Source organism: Orycteropus afer, unplaced genomic scaffold, assembly GCF_000298275.1.
Source record: "Orycteropus afer afer isolate SDZICR_OR568_19922 unplaced genomic scaffold, OryAfe1.0 scaffold00247, whole genome shotgun sequence".
NCBI classification, from domain to species: domain Eukaryota; kingdom Metazoa; phylum Chordata; class Mammalia; order Tubulidentata; family Orycteropodidae; genus Orycteropus; species Orycteropus afer.
This window is the reverse complement of record NW_006921834.1, coordinates 4,111,796-4,127,968: the sequence shown is the minus strand read 5'-3', so window position 1 is coordinate 4,127,968 and position 16,173 is coordinate 4,111,796. Positions and strand designations below refer to the sequence as shown.

The following is a 16,173-nucleotide window of genomic DNA, read 5'->3' as shown; positions in this document are numbered from 1 at the left end:
CAGCATCTGGTTTCTCTGGGTGGGCCCCAATAAGGCTTGTGCACATGTGTGGGGTAAGTCACATCATTAGAGAGTGGGCAGGCAGTATGGAGAAATGGCATACTGAAAGGAGTGCATTTCTTACTCAAGGGCAATTTATTGAATATACAGTGGAAATTCAGGGTCCTTAACTCATGCAAAGGAGGGATAAGGTGTTGCCACTTTTTGGAATATTTACATCGTAAATTGCAACATCTGAGCTGGGCTGTGTCACCAAGACAAAAGATGCAGCTCCACTCATTGAGCAGAGCTCCTGACCACAGGAATCGAGAGGCAGAAGCTACACAGCCCCAGAGATAAGACCACAGAGGATAATTCACAGACACGTAGGCTTTGAGATGACAAAAAGGCAACATAATCAGGCTGGCATCATCAAAAATGCTCACTATTTTGACATTCCTTTATTAGAGAGGCAGTAACATGCCATGGAAAAAGATAGATGCTGGAGTCTGACTGTGGCACTTGGGGGTGGTTTCACAGCCTCAGAGGACCAGGCTTCTTGTCTGTCTGAGGCTGCTGATCATATACTCTGTAGAGGGCTGGGCAGGGATTTGAGGCAATGCATGTAGGGTGCCTGATACATAGTAAGAGATTGATAAATGGTAGTAGCTGTGGCTAATAATAAAGGAGGTGGGTGGGTGGGTGGCACAAAGTGTAGAAAACTACCAATCCATGTTGTAAATCTTGGTGCAGCTGGTAGATGACCAAGAATGTACACAACTTCTAAATCATTAATGGAGTCATTCTGTACAGATCTGTCTGAGAGGCTGTGTAATTTCTCACCTCCTGTTTGTATGTCTCCATGTTTACCCCTTCATGCTGGAAGTGGAAGTAAAATCACTCAGACAACTAAGAACCTCAACCTAAGCCCAGAACAAAATGTTTCCCTCTCCTGGGCTTTCTCTTTCTCTCTCCTCTCTCTCTAGAGGTGATCATAGCTTTCTTAGTACCACGAAGGTAACTATGGTTTAGGCCCCCAAAGCCTCCTGTGAGCTAATGGGAGCAAGGGGAATGAGAAGTCAGAAAGTCCAGAGAGAACCTAATGAAACAAGGAGGTGAGCATATCAATCAGAGCTGGAAAGTAAGACAGACAGGCCATGATATGGACAGCTGAGTGTGCAAGAGACAGTCCTGAACTCACAGTCACATGGGTTTGGGTGCGGCAGATGTCTAGGAAGTGGCAAGGTCACTTCCTCTTCTATATGCTGAGGCAAGTGGGGCTGGGGAATTTATCTGGTGGTTTTCCAGGCTGGGGTGCCTACTGGGGTGCTCTTGCCTTGGGAGTCCTTGAGGTCCCCCACTCGGGTTCCTTTGGCCTTAGCGTCCCCACCTTGGGCACTGCTGGAGCTGCTGGCCACACTGCTGGCCCCAAGGTTGGCACTCACAGACTTGGGGTGGTAGCCGTAGCTGCTTCCACTGCTGCTACTGATGACAGCTGAGGAGGAAGAGCAAGAGCAGGGAAGGCAGCAGGTTGTCAGTGACTCATCATCCCAAGGGCTGGCTCTTTATATGCCATCCCATTTCACCCTCACAACAGCCATCGCTAAGCAATGAGCAAACAAATGGGAATTAGGACCATGTTTTGTACCACACCTTGTGTGAGGTGAGGGTCACATAGTACAAACATGATCCCGATCCCTGTTCTCCTGGAGATTCTAGAACCATCTGGCTCCAAAGTCCATATTCTCAGCCCTTTCTCTAGATGGCAACGTCCCAGGGAGGGACAGGAAGGAAACAGGAAACTGTTTCCTTAGGAACAAAGGAAATCAGTTTCCTTTGAAACCAGAGGAGCCTTCACAGAGAGTAACACATATTTCTGGATGGAGTGAGATAATGAGGAGATCTGGGGTGCTTGGTCTCCAGATTTGCCACCCAGCTAGAAATCCTCAGCCAGTGCATCTCTCCAGGATACTCACAGATGCTCACGGAGGATGGGTTCTCTCCAGACATCCTGTAAGACAAGGTTAGGGCAATTAAGACCTCAGGAAAGTACCCAAAGTCAGATTCAGCTAAGCTTTACTGGACATCTGCTTTTATACACATAATCATTTAAATTTGTCCTTGCAATAATTCCAGGAGATAGAGATTTTAATTCCCATTTTACAAATGAGAATATTGAGACTCAGAGACATGAAATGACTTACCAGGGCCACACAGCTAGTTTTTAGCAAGGCCAGTCATCATTAAACCCATGTTCTGACCCCAGTAGATCTTTTCACTGCCCCACAAAGCCAACTGGGGCTACATGGTTCAAGTCTGACATCCCCTTGCATGAAACTGCTACAGAATTCACCAAACTATCACCTCCGTGGCTCACATTGTCACCGGTGCTGTTATCTCTCATCTCTCAGCTCTCAAATGGCCCTTCAGCCAGATGGGTAACTACCTATAGCCCCTTCTCACTTGGTAGCTTGGTGATCCCCTCTGCCTCTCTTACCGGCATTCCTCCCCTTCCAATAGCTTGCGGTAGGTGGCGATCTCCATGTCCAGGGCCAGCTTCAGGCTCATGAGCTCCTGGTACTCACGCAACATCCTGGCCAGCTCCTCCTTGGCCTGGTGCAAGGCAGCCTCCAGTTCATCCATCTTGGCTCGGGCATCCTTCAAGGCATTGTCCCCTCGCTGCTCAGCATCAGCGATGGCCGTCTCCAGGTTGGAGCACTAAAAAACAGAAAATAGGGAAATCATCAGAGCACAAATAATTTTAGATCTTATATACTAGGTAGTGGGAGCTCTGGTTGCATAGTGCCTAAGGCATTTGACTGCTAACCAGAAGGTTGGTGGTTCAAACCCACAAGCTACTCCTCGGAAGGAAGATTGAGCAATATACTTCCATGGTGTTGTGTTGTTGTTGTTGTTGTTAAGTGCCGTCGAGTCATTTCTGACTCATAGCGACCCCATGCACAACAGAACGAAACACTGCCCGATCCCACACCAGCCCCACAATCCCTGCTATACTTGAGCCCATCATTGCAGCCACCATGTTTCCCAGTCCTTCCATAGTGTTACCACCTCAGAAACCCAAGGATGGGTCACTGTGAGTCAGATCCGATTTGATGGCAGTGAGTTTGGTTTGGTTTTTGTATGCTAGGTAGCATAACCCCTCATTTTACAGATGAAGAAATTGAGGCCCAAAGTGACAGCAAGTAGCAGCGGCAGAGCCAGTACCAGAACCTAGTCTCCTCTATTTTCTGTTGCAGACAGATATTTAAAGGACTTGTTGTGAAAATCTGTGGGAGCAGTTACATTTCAGGAGGGCAGGAAGAAGCCATGGTGTTTGCAAAGGTGTCATTGAGGGCCTGGGGTTGGAGACCTCTGATGGCTGTAGGTTTAGAGTATGCTAGGTCCTAGTATCCTAGGTCCAGGAGAATCACACTTGAGATGACAATTATAGGAGTGAGACCCAGAAGTCCTCTAAGGATCGGATAGCATGCCAATGGCCTCCACTGTGATGGACTGGAATATTGCCTACAGGATGTCTCCCCATCAGGGTCTCTTCTTACCTGTTTTCACCAAGAGTGAGAGGGTCTGTTGACTCTTACCCCATTCTGAAGGGAGAGTCCATTCAATTGCCTTTCACATCTGGCCTGAGGGGGGAAGGGCACTCCCCTTAAGGCAGGAGGTTTAATCTGTTGTCCTGAGTTGATTCCAATTCCAGGAGAACCCAAAGGTGGCCAGAGTAGAACTGTGCTCCATAGGTGTTCAGTGGCTGAGTTTTCAGAAGTAGATCTCCAGGCCTTTCTTCTGGGGGCTTCTGGGTAGACAGCCTTCCAACCTTTTGGTTAGCAGCTGATTGTGTTAACTCAAGAAAGTTAACTCAGGTTTGCACCACTCAGGAACTCTAGGGCAGGAGGTTAAGGGCTGGAAATGACAGCCACAACCTCAGAAGCTGTACTCTGGCCAACATCCAGGGGTGTTGTGGTTCCAAGTACTAACAGATGGGGAAGAAAGGTCTTCAGAGAGTCTGAAAGCTGGTGATATGGAGCTGGAAGGCTGTCTCTTTGTTCCTCACACTGCCAGATGTGGAGAGTTGTGGGAGTGGGAAAGGAAAGAGGGTTCTCATCTCTCAGTTTGGCAACTCATCCCCAAATAGGATTGACCTCATTCTCTGGAGCAGTCATAGGAAGGACACACCTTCTTCTTAAAAATCATCTCCCCACTAACACTGTTTAGAGACTTACTGCTTTCAGGTAAGACAGGATCACCCAGGTCAAATGGAAATCTACTGTGACATGATTGGGAGTGGGGGGACACACAAGAGCTTCATCTGCTGCTGTCCCCACTCAGTGTCTGGGACCATCCCCCATCTGTGAAGCAGGAACCTAACATGGTAACAGAAGGACCCTTGATGAACACCCCACATGGACCCTGTGTGTTCCATGTCCAAGGGAGAAGGAGGTATGGGGCTTGTCCTTAAAGTGGCACACCCCATGCACATAGGGAAGAAGTTTATTGCACACAGAAAAAGTCTGAGAGAGGGAAAAAAAGAAAGAGGAAACTTGGCTTCTGATCCTGGCTCTATCAATGACAAGCTGAGGACTCTAGGCAAGTCAGTTCCCCTCTCCCAACGTAGTTTCCTTATATTTAAAATGTGGGGATTAAATTGAATAAATTCAAGGTCCTTCCCAGTTCTAAGCAGGTGCTCATTCTCATCTCAGGGAAATCAAGAAAGATAGGAAGAGAGGGACTGTGGCTGGCCAAGGGGCTCCTGAGCCCAGGCTGGGGAGATATGACTTTTACTATAGGATTGTCTCCAGTTTCTCCATCACAAGGATGAACTTGAATTCGGAGGGGGTGGATTTCTGCCCACCTGCTTCTTCAGATTCCCAATCTCACACCGAATCCTTTGGATGAGCCGGTTCAGCTCTAACATCTCATTCTTGGTGTTTTTGAGGTCATCACCATGTTGGCTGGCCACCTGTTGCAGCTCCTGGATCTGGTTTCCCAGAGATAAGAAAATAGTGATGAGAAGGACTGCCCCTGCCAAGATAGGAGAAAGGTGGCATAAGACCACCTCCACAGCACTACAGGGTCCTGTCCAAACAGTTCCATGACTACAGCAAACCAGGGTTGGTGGCTCTGGAGCAAGAAGTAATGGAGCCAGGACCTGGGCATTCTTCTAGCTGTTTGGTGGTGATCCTGACCAAGAAGTCCACCCTCTTCTCTAAGCAGAATTTATCTGCTGGGCCTATCCTCCTTTCTGATCATCTTGCCAGCAGTCTTTCCAGGGCTGCATAAAGGAAAGATGCAGTTCACCCTGTCAATGTTTATTAAGCATTTTCTAATAAAGAACTCTTGACCTTCACCTATATTTATTCATCCACTCATTCATTAATTTAAAACACATTTAGAGAGTCCCTTTTAAAGATCAGGTTCTGTTCCAGGGTCTGAGGATACAGCAGAGAACAGGATAGACAAGGCCCTTGCTCTCATGAAATTTACATTGTCCTGGGCCCTTTCTCAGTGGTAGAGAAGCCAAGGGTCACATCTCCCTTGAGATGGAAGTGGGGGTTACAGGCAGGATTTCTGGAATTTTTGTATCAGGACCTTTGACTTAAATCTCTCTCTCTCACCTTATCCAGTCCTCCAGGGAAGTGGGAATGACATGGCATAGATAAGGAACAAGGAACAAGAGGAGACCAAAGCCAAGTCGAACCACACCTATGATCTTTGCTGTTGTTGAGAGGAGCCATACAGCAAGGGCAGGTGTGAGCCATGGTCAGTGCTCAAGTAAAGGATGACAGTCCTGAAGAATTTCACCCTAAAGCATCACTCCTATTACTCAGAATGTTCCTGGGATTCTGCTTCTTCCTCTAGGAAGTCTTTCCACACTTAGCAGAAAAGAGTTCACGGCTTCCTCTTCTCACTTCCCACCCCACCCCAGTTTCCCCAAAGTACTCTCTATAGCTACTCTCCTCCATACATGTTATGCTCCTTCCACCCCATACCTCATATACCCCAGTTCCTGTAAATGCATTTCTTTTAGTGGTAACTCCTCATTTCTTTCCTCCATCAGAGAGTTACCTGTCCTTCTCTATTGGGTATGTCCATCTAAACAAGTTCTTTGATTTCTCCCTGATAATAGTCTCTGCCAAGAATTCTCTTTGGGTAGAATACAGTTAAACCGTTGGGTAGAATATGGTTAATAACCAATCTTTCATTCAGAATGCCTACAAAGGTATCTCTCTCATTCACTGGGGGAGGTGTCCCCTCCCAGGAAGGGAGAGGTCAGTGGAGGGAGGCAACAGCAGTGCTCACCTTGCTCTGGTACAAAGCCTCAGCCTCAGCCTTGCTCTTCAGGGCAATCTCCTCATAGTGGGTGCGAACCTCGGTGATGATACTGTCCAGGTCCAGGTCCCGATTGTTGTCCATGGACAGGATGATGGAAGTCTCACTGACATGTGTCTGGATCTGGGCAATCTCCTGATTGAGAGATGAGGACAGAATTAGGATGCTCCTGGCTTCCTTCCTCTGTCCTGTTATCTTCTAGGCCTGTGATTTGTGGCAAAAGAAGTCACTTGGACCTACAGGCCTCAAATGGAGGGAAGGAGGGCCTGCTGGAGAGCTGTCTGTTCAAACACAGAAATAATGATCACAGCAGATAGAAGCACCAAATACCATGGACAGCAAGAGGCATGTAAGTTAGGTGCAAGAATGTTGTCCTACAATTTCACAATATCCACTGATCTGTGGTTTAGTGGGACTTTATAGGGTCATTTTCGCCATTTTCCTGTCCATGGACAAGGCCACTACTATGGCCCAGATGGGATTATCTCCTATGTATATAGCCATTGGAGACCAAGTTTTCTCATTTCCTTGGCCTCCCATTGCAGGGTTTTCTATCTTCCCATGAAAATAGTTTTCATTCTATTAATCCTATATCCCTCCTATTAGCATCTTCCTTCTGTCAGAGATCTTAGCTGGAAAGAGGCAGGAAGGGGGATAAGAGTGTCCTCACCGCATTGTACAGACACTTGAGGAACTTGATATCTTTGTCCAGAGAGTCAACTTTGGCCTGAAGTTCCACTTTGACTGTGTAGGCTGCATCTGCATCCTGCCGAGAGATCAGTCATAGCCATCAGTCAATAAAACTCTCATCCCATCAGCTGTCCTTCCCCTGTTCCCAAAGCCATCTGCCTATCCTATTTTCGCCCACAAAGGGAAGTATCTCAATGAACAAAATTGCTCAATATCATTTTTTCCCCCTCAGTTTCATTGAGCCTTTGGAAAACACCTGGAGAAAGCAAAGCCCAGAGAGATAGAGTGAACTTCCTCAAGTCAAAGAAGAAGGCAAAGCTAGACCAGTTTCCTGACTTCCAGTCCAAACTTCTCTTTGTCTCTGTCTGTTTCCTGGGTGTTTGTCCTTCTTCTTCAACTTGCTAGAGGCCAGTATTATAACTCTACCCTTATTCAGGCATCAGTCCCCTTCTCCCGAAGTCCTCAGTAGAGTTGTTTGAGATGAAGAATGCAAGAGAAATCAGAGTGCATAGGCCTTTCTCTCCCTTACCTTCTTTAGTGCCACAAACTCATTCTCAGCTGCTGTGTGCTTATTAATCTCCACCTCATATCTGCAGGCAGAGAGAGAAGATAGAGAGGCCTCTGTCCCCTCAGCCAGGGCCAAGTTACCTCCTCTTCCCACTGACCAGGCAGGGATGCAAAATTCCCAGGAAGCTTTCCATGGGTGAGCATTGCAAAAGTGGATGGTGGAGTGAGATGCCCCAGGTCTATTTCTATTCCATTTTACTCACTGAAAAAATATTCAGGTTCCCCAAACCAGCCACCTGAATCATTCAGTAGGTCAATAGCATATGAATCCCTTCTTATAAATCAGGTAGAAAGTTCTCATCAAACAGATGGTGCCTTTGCCAGAAGCCTGAGAAGAAGGAGACCCTGACCCCAATGCTTGCTCTCTCCCCTCCTAAAGAATGGCAGAGATTAGGTGACTCTAGGGGCCTTTGACAATATGACTCATAACCATTTGGTGAGACCTGCTTACCTCTTCTTGTAGTCCTCCACCAGGTCTCGCATGTTCCTCAGCTCTGAGTCCAGCCTCACCCTATCCCCAGACAGTGTCTCTAGCTGCTTCCGCAGGTTGCCTATGTAGCCCTCAAAGAGGGGTTCCAGGTTCTTCTTGCAGTTATTCAGGTCCAGCTGCTGCAGCAGTTCCCACTTGGTCTCCAGAACCTGGTTCTGCTGTTCCAAGAACCTCACCTGGAACCCAAAACAACAGATGTCTGCAACTGCAGTAAATGGTATCATGTCCCATGGACATACATTGACTCCCAAGGTTAAGCTGATTTTTGGAAAGTCATTTTGCTCAAGTCCTGACTCTCCATTTATGGCATGCCATACAAACTAAACCCCTTGCAAGCACTCATCCCCTAGCCTACTGGATGACCTATCACTGAAAACTCACTAAAGAAGGAGATTCCACAGTTGTTTTCTGTTGCCTGACCCAGGGCTCTGAAGATGGTCCTTATATCTTTGCTAAACATTCCTTCCTGTACCATGAGCCCTTCCTTCTGAATAGCACTTATCTCATCATGTCTTCAGTTTTTTAAAGAGCTAGAGATCCACCCAGCTGTCCTCCACAAACATACTATTTCTTTCTCAAAGCCAGGCTACTTTTTACCCAACCAATTTCCCATACTTCTCTGTCAAATCTAAAAAAATTGCATTCACTTATTCTACCTAGTTTATAAGCCTGCTCTCCTCTTATGGTCAGGAAGTCCTTCCTGAGATCCACCTGCAACATTTTCATGCACAATGCTTCATCCATTCACAAGCAGCAGGGAAGTTGTTCATATCTCCTTGAACTGCCTTCTCCTCTGCCTATGAGACTCACCTTGTCGATGAAAGAGGCGAACTTGTTGTTCAGGGTCTTGATTTGTTCCCACTCCTGGCTGCGTACTTTCTGAATCTCAGGGTCCAGCTCCACATTGAGAGGGACTAAGAGGCTCTTGTTTACAGTGACCTGGTGTATACCTCTAGGTGGGCACACTGATGGGCACACAGGTCTCAAAGCCACACTGCCAAAGATGTTGCCAGTAAAGCCAGTAGCCCGGCCCCCTCCATGCCCAGAGCCATGCCCAAAGCTGTAACCTCCAGTTCGAACACCACCACCTGCCACACTGAGAGAAATGCACCGATTCCCTCCTAGATTGTAAAGGCTCTGACTGCTGAAGCCAGGCCCAGCCCCTTTACCAACTGACCGGAAAGAAGCCACACTGCCCACAGCCTTCCTTGGCACCACTGCTGAGTACCCACTGAAGTCACCCTTGTCACCACCAGACTTGATGTTCAGTTGTCGACTCATAGTGGGACAGGTGGAGTTGACAGAGCTAGAGAAACTCAGCCAACAATGGAGCAAAAAATACATTGACAGAGCACCCAAGGCTGCCTCCTTTTATCCCTGTTCAGCCTAGGACACCGGAAAAGGGTGCCTCTCCACTATCTCCTGTCCTCCAGCTGAAGGGCCAGGGGCCATGGGCAATTTATGGAACAGAGATCGCCAAGCCCTTTGCAGCAACAAAGCCTTCCTGATAGTGGTCCAAAAATGCTGCCCTTGCAAGCTGGAGTGGTCTAATTTGGAGCTTATCTGTGCTTTCTAATTAGGGACCTGGAGACTTATCCCCTCCAGAGATCTCCTAGCTTTGTTTTTTCAGTGCTGTCTCTTTCTTGCTTATCCACCAGCATGGAGCAGGTAAGTACCTGGCTTATTCCAGAGAGGGCTTTTTCATCTGAGAGGCCCAGTTTTCCTGCCAAGAAAGATCATCTCACTACTATCAAGTCATTGACTACTATCAAGTCATTGAGGAGTCAGGGTGTTCATGCCAGAGAAAAGAAGATTTAAAGTGGGAAGCAGATGATGGCTTCTTCAAAGATCTAGGTCCAGGAAAGAAGTCCTAGGAAGTCATACTATGGGTCACTCTAGAAACCACCTCAGCCCAGCAATGGAATAGACCCCAGGGAGGTAGTGGAAATGAACATAGACTCTACATGATGACTCTGTAGGGCTAGTGTCTGAGATGTCCGAATTGGGCAAGGCCTGTGTTGTGGTGACACTGAAATTGCCTTTTCAGCAGTGAGAACCTTTTCAGGAACCTGGCATATCCTCCATTGGAATGTTCTCTCCTGGATAAGGTTATCTGGCCTATTTAGGGGTCAGACCGTGGAGCAGTGTCTGGAGCTGGGACAACAGTTCTCTCCCTGTGGAAAATGTCTCCCTCCACATTTCCTGGGGAATACCTCATGGCAAAGTTGACCCAGGAACAAGAACCCCTAAGTTTCACTTCTGGGTTCAGGGTGGGCTTTTCTGCTGATTTCCTAAAATCATCTAATTTTTAGAACAGGAATTACTGGTGAGATGGAATGTTAAGAAATTATTTCAAAAATAGTTATCTAGTAGCTGCCTTCAGACAGGACTATGGCCACTTTTTATAACTAAATCGGGGTGCCTTTGACCCATTTGAGTCAGCCAGAGCGTGATAGGAAACAGCTCCCACTGCCAGGGAGAGGAAAGAGAAAGAGGGCAAGCTGGAGCTGGGGGATGGAGCATAGGCTATGAACAGAGACTCTTAGGGGATTTTTGCCTTTTTCAGAATATTTTCCTTTCAGACCCTGAGGTAGCGGTGGAAGCTCCTTCTCTGGGCCGTGTCTCTCAGCCTTTCTGTCAGGACCTAGCCCTAGGGCATGGCTGGCAGAGTCGAAGTGGTTTCTTGTGGTTTTCTGAGCCAAATTACAAAGGCAGCAGCAGGTAAAAAGTAAACTAGGTTGCTAACCCTGCTGGGTTTGCCTCTTTTCTCTATGGTGTATGAATGTCAATGAACTGTATAAGTTCCTTAACCTAAGGGTGACTAACACAGGGTTCCAGCCCCCAAAGGCCAGAACTCTGGAAATACAGAAGAGAATTATGAATAAAAGTTTAGAGGTGTGCCAAAGGATGAGTGACTATTTTTAATAGAGTTTTTAAGGAGACTAAACAATCTACTTACATAGAGATAATGCCTTGGAAACCCAAGGAGGGGTTGCTATGAATCGGGACCAACTTGAGGGCAGGCAGTTTGGTTTCTTGGTCCAGAGGAACATGCTTATATGCCACCTATGGCTCAGCATAGGTGCTCAGAGGTAGTGGGGTTTGAAGAATTATTTGTCACCGTAGCAGTAGCAAAGATAGTGGCAATAATGTTAGTTATAGTGATAGGGTTAAAATCTGTTTCTGTCCATTCCAAATCTAGTAGTAAAAATGTTAACATTTATTATTTACTTAGCATGTGCCAGGTATTGTGCCAAGCACTACATCGAGTATCTAATTTGACCCTCACTTTATTAACTTCAAGGAACTCTGGTGACATAGTTGGGCTACTAACCAAAAAGTTGGCAGTTCAAACCCACCAGCCACTCTGAGGGAGAAAGATGAGGCAGTCTGCTTCGGTGAAGGTTTTTTGAAAACCCCATGGGGCAGGTCTACTATGTCCTTCAGGGTTGTTATGAGTCGGAATTGACTCAATGACAGTGAGTTTGGTTTTTGGTTTTATTAACTTCATTTCACAATTGAGAAAATCAGGGCCTAGAGGCATTTAGGAACTTATCCAAAGCCACTCAGCTAATAAGTCAGGGCTGGAACTGAAATTCAAGTATGTCTGCTTTCAGGTGTATGTTCCTAATCATCATATTATGTGAAGGAGATGAAAAGTAAGCTTTTTGCATGCAAGTGGTGGGCATGACAGCTATGAGTCCCTTGTGTTTCTGTTAGATTTTGGAGATGAATTTATGACATAAGGAAAAAGTTGTTGCTAAAGCAGGGGCTGTATAGGGTGGTTGTTCAAGTTTAGACATCACACTAAGGTTCAGAGAGAAAGTCATCCAAAATGAGGATGGAGAAGGGGGAGAAAAATCTCAGTTTCAAGGGGCATATTTTATTGTAAAACCCCAGTAGGTGAATTGAAATAATTCAAAGGGAAAATAAACATGGCTCTGGTTATCTGAGTCTCCTAAGGCAAGTTTTGCATCTCTGCTGCCTGGCTAAGTGTGAGCCCCAGTCTCATAGCAGAGTTGGACCTCATATAGGCAACTTCAACAGAATATTTGCAAAGCAGGGAAAGGCAGTAGGTTGAATCTTCAAGATTGGAGAAGATTTAGGTGAAAAAGGCAGATTTTCAGGTGCCTATACAAATACCAGGGAGCTCAGGTAGCGCAGTGCCTAAGGCACTTGACTGCTAATCAGAAGGCTGGCAGTTCAAACCCACCAGCCACTCCTTGGAAGAAAGGTTGGACAATCTACTTCTGTAGTGATACTGCCTTGGAAACTCAAGGAGGGGTCGCTATGTGTCAGGTCCCACTCGATGGCACATAACAACAACAACATACAAATACTAAGGAGCTGTGGAGGTATAGTAGTTAAGGCTTTTGGCTGCTAACTAAAAAGTCATTGGTTCAAACCCACCAGCCACTCCATGGAGGAAAGATGAGGCAGTCTGCTTCTGTAAAGATTTACAGCCTTGGAAACCCAATGCGGGTTGCTGTTAGTTGGAATCGACTTGATGGCAGTGAGTTTGTTTTTTGAGTATACAAATACCACAAAATGAACAGAGCCTATTTGTGCTCAAAGTGGGGCTGGCGAAAACTGAGATTGCGCTTTCATTCCAGAAACATATAATGAGTATTTACTATGTGTTAGACCTTGTGCTGGAGGTTAATGAGTAAAGGTTTAATGATGGTGATGGTGATGGTGATGGTAGTGGTATCAGTGGTGGTTGTGATGAAGAAAGAAGAAGGGAATCTCCTGACAACACCATTGAGAATGTGGCCATCCATAGTGCCCCTCAAACCAAAACCAACAACCCAACCCACTGCCATTGAGTCAATTCTGACTCACAGAGATCCCCATTGAGTTTCCAAGGTGGCAAATCTTTACAGAAGTAGGTTGCCCCATCTTTCTTCCACAGAACAGCTGGTGGGTTTGAACCATCAACCTGATTAGCAGGCAAATGCCTTAGGCACTGCACCACCAGAGGTCCTATAGTGCCCTTCATAATCTTCTAATTGATTCCTAAACCAAAAAAAAAAAAAAAACTCACTGCCATCAAGTCAATTCCAACTCATAGCGACCCCTCCTTGGGTTTCTGAGGTGGTATCTCCATGGAAGTAGATTACTCAATCTTCCTTCTGAGGAGTGGCTGGTGGGTATGAACCACCAGCCTTCTGGTTAGCAGTCAGATGCCTTAGGCACTATGCCAACAAAGCTCCCATTTGATTCCTAGGGAATTTAGTTGTGGGGGAATTGTCCTTAGCCTACTCAGTAGAATATCTGACACTTCCTACCTTCACCTATGTTGGCTACTATTTAATTAGCCATCACATTTCACACTCAGTCCTTAAGCTCATTGGACTAATGAGTGCCCCAAGGTCTGAAGAGATTGATTCATTCAATAAGTGTAAAATTCAGTACCTACTGTGTGTACTGCTCTATGCGAGACATTGAAAGAGATATCTAAGACACTCTCCTTCCCCTCTAGAAAGTGAAAAATCAAACTGGAGGAGACAAAATAGATGCACACTTTGTAAGCACAAAAAGCAAGTTATTTTGCTGTTATTATTGCTGGAGTTTTAACTCTACATGCTTGTACTGGATTAGATGCTTAAATAGATGACTCAGATAAACTCTTATTGCTCTTGTTATGTGCTGTCGAGTCGGCCCCGACTCATAGTGACCCCTCCTTGGGTTTCTGAGGCAGTATCACTATGGAAGTAGATTGCCCAACCTTCCTTCCAAGGAGTTGCTGGTGGGTTTGAACCACCAGCCTTCTAGTTAGCAGTCAAGTGCCTTAGGCACTATGCTACCAGAGCTCCTAGATAAACTCTTAGTGAAAGGAAATTCTGATTAAAACCAAAATGAAATAGGTTATGACATCTGAGGTAGAGATTTGGGTAGGTTAACAGTACAATCCAGTGAGCAGTGAGCAGCCCAGCCAGATTGTAGGAGAAGATATGACTTGGGGAGCAGGGGTTAACAAAGTTGACCAGAGCATGATAGTGGACAAGCTAAGATGGTTCCCTTTTCCCTGTAGACAGTGTGGAATTATGAGAGGGTTTTGAGGGAAAACAACCTCATAGAGTCAGTGCTATAGGTTAAAGAACAGGCTCCGAGTTACGCAAGGAGAACTGTGAGGAAGACAGGGAGCACAGGAGGCCCTGAGGGAGTGGAATCCATTTGCGCCATAACCTACTCACCATCTTGGTTTAGGATATTCCTGGAGAGTGAGGGCCTGACCTTATAGTGCACACCACACCCAAGGTAAATAGAAAGCAGTGCGATGAGTAATTCTAAATGAACATAGCCAAAGTCATATCTGGTTTGATAATGGATAATGAAGGTCATGTTTTCTATAGCCCATTGACCTTTCTACTGTTTCTGGGCACAGAACAACAGTTGACAGAAGCAGCATTCTGTAGGTCAAGAACATTAATGGGGAGAAAGAAACTTGAAGGATCCTTGGACTAATTTGAGAGTGACCAGACTTGGGGACAAACCACAGCATCTTATATCTGGAAAGGACCTAAAACTGAATGATCTGATTTCCCTTTGAAAACAAGCTCTCTGGGGAAATCTAACACCCTCTGCTTGTCTGAACTGGTTTGAAAAGAGCCTGTTCTACTCTCTTCCCAAGTTAGGTAGTTCAAACAATAGAGTTCATCTTGTTTTTCTTTCATTCTCTTCATGACCTTCCGCCAACACTTTTCACCTTTCTAACATGAATTTACTGGGTCCCAGGAGTACCAGGTCCAACAGCAGGTGGGGCAGAGAGGTTGGACAGAGCTCACTGCAGCAATCTGGGACTCTGGACACAGGGCTGGGGAAGGCTGGGAGAGGATATAGAGAGAGTGAAGGAGAAAAGTCTGTGTTACTAAGAAAGGGAAGGGGTAACTCTGGGAAGAGATGAGGGAAAGCACTTAGACAAAATAAGAGGGAATATCAAAAGACTGTCTTCTAGTGTGACCAACTGTTCCAGATTGCCAGGGACTAAGGGGTTGTCTTGGAAAATGTATAGTCAGAATGCTCCTTAGAAGTGAGGATGGTGAGACTCATCTCATGTACTTTGGACATGTTATCAGAGGACCAATCCCTGGAGAAAGACATCGTGCTTGGCAAATTAGATGATTAGCAAAATAGAGGAATATTTCAGTGAGATGAATTGACACAGTGGTTACAACAATGGACTCATGCATAGCAATGATTGTGAGGATGGGGCAGGACAGGGCAGTGTTTCACTCTGTTGTCCATAGTGTTGCTTTGTGTTGAAGCAGATTCAATAGCACCTAATGACAACAACCACTACAGGGGTTTTCCAGGACATAGGATTTTAGTGCTAAAATCGGGACATTTCTGGGCAAATTGGGGTGGTTTGTCATCCTAACATCAAGCACTATATTCCACATTATTAGATTATCCACTAGTTTGTAGGGATTATTAAAGTCACATATATCTAAGGCTGGGAAGCTTAAATGTTCAAGCAATTCACTGATCTCTTTTGCTCCTAATTCTTCAGCCTCCACCCCAATGTGTTGTTGTTGTTGTTGTTGTTATTTGCCATCGAGTCGGCCCGACTCATAGCGACCCCTCCTTGGGTTTCTGAGGTGGTATCACTATGGAAGTAGATTGCCCAACCTTCCTTCCGAGGAGTGGCTGGTGGGTTTGAACCACCAGCCTTCTGGTTAGCAGTCAAGTGCCTTAGGCACTATGCTACCAGAGCTCCACCCCAATGTGTATGACATGAATTGCCAAGGTCATTAAGAAAACAAATAGCTAAATGGCATCAATTTAAATCAATTCCACTCCCAGTCACTAAATACTTCCTTTGCTATAGGTGCTGTACTGGGTGAAATCCAAGGCAGACAGACAACTAGGTCAAAATTTCCAGTTCTTGGTGTCACATTAGTGTAGTAGACATTTTGCCATAACTCTTTATTTTCAAAACTCAGCAAAGAATATTTGATGACTTTAAACCTAGTGGTGGTTCCCTCATTACTTCTAGTCTCATAGAACATTCTACCTGCACTCCTCAGGTTAAAGTGAGGGAGCTGTCTTTCCACAAACATTCTTCCCTGAGCACAGGGTCCTCCCCACTTCCTTTCCCT

At 45.9% G+C, this 16,173-nt stretch overlaps 1 protein-coding gene across 1 annotated transcript; it reads right to left on the bottom strand.

The window, feature by feature from the left end:
* Nucleotides 1-1,268: 1,268 nt before the first annotated feature.
* On the bottom strand, nt 1,269-9,352 carry KRT74 (keratin 74). The gene is made up of 9 exons (XM_007949555.2): nt 8,882-9,352; nt 8,033-8,247; nt 7,544-7,604; nt 6,995-7,090; nt 6,295-6,459; nt 4,847-4,972; nt 2,477-2,697; nt 1,956-1,990; nt 1,269-1,474 (listed from the first exon to the last, which is right to left on the bottom strand). The coding sequence occupies exons 1-9, from the start codon at nt 9,350-9,352 to the stop codon at nt 1,269-1,271; spliced, it is 1,596 nt and encodes a 531-aa protein (XP_007947746.1).
* Nucleotides 9,353-16,173: the final 6,821 nt, after the last annotated feature.

Coding starts and splice junctions, on each gene's coding strand:
- KRT74 (XM_007949555.2), bottom strand. CDS start 9,352: ATGAGTCGACAACTGAACATCAAGTCTGGTGGTGACAAGGGTGACTTC. Junction 4,973..6,294: donor AGGCTTTGTACCAGAGCAAG/GTGAGCACTGCT, acceptor CTGGGAAACCAG/ATCCAGGAGCTGCAACAGGT. Junction 1,991..2,476: donor TTGGAAGGGGAGGAATGCCG/GTAAGAGAGGCA, acceptor CTTGTCTTACAG/GATGTCTGGAGAGAACCCAT.